Genomic DNA, 3,714 nt, shown 5'->3' with positions numbered 1-3,714 from the left:
TAGAGGCAAGAAGATGAGGCCAGTTGATGATCTTTTCATTTGTACACAGGAAGCAGAGATTGAGCGGAAGTGGGGCAAAGCTATAATCCCTCAAAGCCCACCCCTGCAATGACGTACTTCCTCCAGCAAGGATCCAACTCCTAAAGGTTCCATAATGTCCCCAAACAGTGCCACCTGTTGGGAACAAAGTGTCCAAACACCTCGTTACCTAATGAATGCCTGGCAGACACTGAATCACACTCTTATCCTATTTCTAGACTCCCAGGCAAAGGGGATTCCTTCATTTGGGCTGACCCAGCTCCTAAAGGTGAATACAGACCTGTGTCATCTGTTGTGGAATAATCTTTTTGTACACTGTGGAGATGTGTCTTTGCCAAGGTGGCACCTTCTGATTGCTTTAATAAAGAGCTGAATGGTCAATAGCTAGGCAGGAAGAGGTTAGGTAGGACTTCTGGGAAGAGAGAGAAGGAGAGGAGTTGAATCTAGGCACTGGGGAGGTGCCAAAAGAGACAAGAGAGGAAACAGGACATGCAGGAGGAGAGGAAAAAGCTATGAGTCACATGGTTGAATAGAAATGGACAAATTTAAGTTATAAGAGCTAGTTAGAAACAAGCCTAAGCTAAGGTCGCGATTTTGTAATTCATAAGTCTCCATGTCATTTTTTTGTGAGCTGGCAACCCAAAGAAAATTCCATCTATACCCATCCATCACTGTAGCCTTCTAACTTGCTTAGTCACAACCACAGTGATAACCACCGGGCTAAGAGCACAGGGCTGTAGATGGCAAGAAAGCTGAACTTGATTGACACTTAATCATGTGGTGATGATGTCATGACCTTTCTGCTACCCTTTGGTTTGGTTTTGTTTTGTTTCTGCTATTGTTGGCTAAATCAGAAATTGTCTGTTTGATAAATTTATATACAAAAGCCTCCTTGATTTCTTGGAATCTCACTTTGTGAGGGAAAGACTGACAGAGGTCAGGCCCAAAGCTGAAGCAAGTAGTCCAGGAAGGTAATGCTATTCTGTGTTTACACATTGCATTTATTGCCATAGTGATCTCATTTTGACAAGAGATGGTAGCATCCCAGGCACAGCATTACCATAGTTTCAAAAGTCTTTTTTTTTTTCAAACAAATCTAAGTAAAAATCAGACTTTTAAAGTAAATAATAAGTAGCTCATGGTTATTGTGGCATTTACAGAGGAAATTATAAGGATGTTCAAATACAGATAGGAAGTGGGAAAATGGTGCACACGATGATTTGCAGCCAAGAGGAAACAGGAGAGATGACATTCTACAGTGTAGCAGGACCAAGGGACACCAAGAGATACCTAAGACAGACTTCTAAATGTGTTGTATAAAAATGCCAACCTGGGGCTGCAGAGATGATTCAGTGGTTAGGAGCTCTGGCTGCTCTTACAGGGGACCCAGGTTCCATTCCCAGCATACACATGGCAGCTCACTACCATCAACTCCGTTTCCAAGGTATCCAGCACTCTCTTCTAGCTTCCACGGGCTTTGGACACACATGGTACACAGACATGAAGGCAAACACTCATACACAGAAGATAAAAATAAAGGTTAAAAATAAATAAAAAAATAAAATAAATAAAGACCACTAGCCTGTGCAAGTTTTTCTTCTTTTACACAACCTGTTACACTAATGAAAATCCTAAAACACACACTAGCAGGGTGGTGGTGGCACATGCCTTTAATCCCAGCACTCGGGAGGCAGAGGAAGGTGGATCTTTGTGAGTTCAAAGGCAGCCTGATCTACAGAGTGAGATCCAGGAAAGGCACAAAGCTACACAGAGAATCCCTGTCTCGAAAAACCATAAATAAATAAATAAATAAATAAATAAATAAATAAATAAATAAATAAAACACTGCTACGATTTTAACCATCAAAATACCAGTTACAGACCTGAAAAGATAGCTCAGCAATTAAATACATATACTGCTCTTGCAGATGGCCTGAGTCCAGTTCCCAGCAAAAACACTGGACAGCTCACAACAGCCTGTAACTCTCTAGCTCCAGAGAATTAAATACCTTCTTCTGGGTTCCTTGGACTGCATTCACACATGCATAACTATATACACATTCACATAGTTAAGAAAGAAAAAAATACATCTTAAAAAATATTGAGTTGCCAGGCATGGTGGCACAAAACTTTGGCCCCAACCCTTGTCGGGTAGAGGCAGGAGTATGTCTATGAGTTTGAGGCTAATCTGGTCTACATATCAAGTTCCAAGCCAGCCATCACCACACACACACACACACACACACACACACACACACACAATACATTTAAATGTCTCAAAATTCATCTGACCCAACAATGGTATTTTTTTATTAACTGCTCACATGATTCTTTTATTTCCGAAAACAGCCTGATATACTCAAATTCATATGAACCATCCGTTGATTTCATATTTAGAGTGAATGCAAGAGAAGAATTCTAGGGCTGATATTTATGTGTATATAATATACTCCCATCTGCTAATACACACAGACACACACACACATACACACACACACACACACACACACACACACACACACACACACACACACAAATGGCAGGGGCAAGGGATTTTAGGATCTGTAACCCTGAACCTTTCAACCAAAAATGACTTTTAAGATCAATGGTACATGCCATTAACATTTTTCTACCCAGAAAAATCTTTTGCTTGACCTTGTAAAATTAAAATAGACTCAAACCTAAGACCTACAGCTTGACTTTGGGAAATGCTTATGTGAACAGCATTCTTCTCTGGAGATGTATGACCAATTTTGGGGTCTGCCTAGACAAGTCTCTTTTGGAGAATAGTATGTCATTGGCACCAAACATCTTCCCTGGTCCTCTTTTTTTATCAAAGGCCAGTGTCGGCAGTTTGAATCGCTGTACGACGGAGGAGTGGGCGCCGGGATCTCGCTGTGCGTCCGCCTGGCCTTGTCTCTTCCCCTCTTGTCCGATCTGCAGCACGGTCCGAGATGGCTGGCGGTAAGGCTGGAAAGGACTCCGGAAAGGCCAAGACAAAGGCGGTTTCCCGCTCGCAGCGAGCCGGCTTGCAGTTCCCTGTGGGCCGTATTCATCGACACCTGAAATCTAGGACAACCAGCCACGGACGTGTGGGCGCGACCGCCGCTGTGTACAGCGCAGCCATCCTGGAGTACCTCACCGCAGAGGTACTAGAGTTGGCAGGAAATGCATCAAAAGACTTGAAGGTAAAGCGTATTACCCCTCGTCACTTGCAACTTGCTGTTCGTGGAGATGAAGAATTGGACTCTCTGATCAAGGCTACAATTGCTGCTGGTGGTGTCATCCCACACATCCACAAGTCTCTGATTGGGAAGAAAGGACAACAGAAGACTGTCTAAGGATGCCTGGATTCCTTATTATCTCAGGACTCTAAATATTCTTTTTTTTTTTTTGGTTTTTTTTTTTTGAGACAGGGTTTCTCTGCGTAGCTTTGCGCCTTTCCTGGAACTCACTTGGTAGCCCAGGCTGGCCTCGAACTCACAGAGATTCACCTGGCTCTGCCTCCCGAGTGCTGGGATTAAAGGCGTGCGCCACCACCGCCCGGCAGGACTCTAAATATTCTTAACAGCTGTCCAGTGTCGGTGATTCCAGTGGACTGTATCTCTGTGAAAAACACAATTTTGCCTTTTTGTAATTCTATTTGAGCAAGTTGGAGGTTTAATTAACCTTCCA

The 3,714-nt window shown here is 43.1% G+C and overlaps 1 protein-coding gene across 1 annotated transcript; it reads left to right on the top strand.

The window, feature by feature from the left end:
- The first annotated feature begins 2,893 nt into the window (after positions 1 to 2,893).
- Positions 2,894 to 3,417, top strand: LOC102919034 (histone H2A.Z). The gene has a single exon (XM_006970661.3). It carries the CDS (start codon positions 2,994 to 2,996, stop codon positions 3,378 to 3,380), a length of 387 nt encoding a protein of 128 aa, XP_006970723.3. The 5' UTR covers positions 2,894 to 2,993; the 3' UTR covers positions 3,381 to 3,417.
- The last annotated feature ends 297 nt before the right edge of the window (positions 3,418 to 3,714 follow it).

The sequence above is a fragment of the Peromyscus maniculatus genome, chromosome 23, assembly GCF_049852395.1.
Source record: "Peromyscus maniculatus bairdii isolate BWxNUB_F1_BW_parent chromosome 23, HU_Pman_BW_mat_3.1, whole genome shotgun sequence".
In the NCBI taxonomy this organism is placed as follows: Eukaryota; Metazoa; Chordata; class Mammalia; order Rodentia; family Cricetidae; genus Peromyscus; species Peromyscus maniculatus.
This window is presented reverse-complemented; position numbering and strand designations above follow the sequence as displayed.

Bases quoted from the DNA above. Each gene is read 5' to 3' on its own strand.
- LOC102919034 (XM_006970661.3), top strand. From the start codon at position 2,994: ATGGCTGGCGGTAAGGCTGGAAAGGACTCCGGAAAGGCCAAGACAAAG.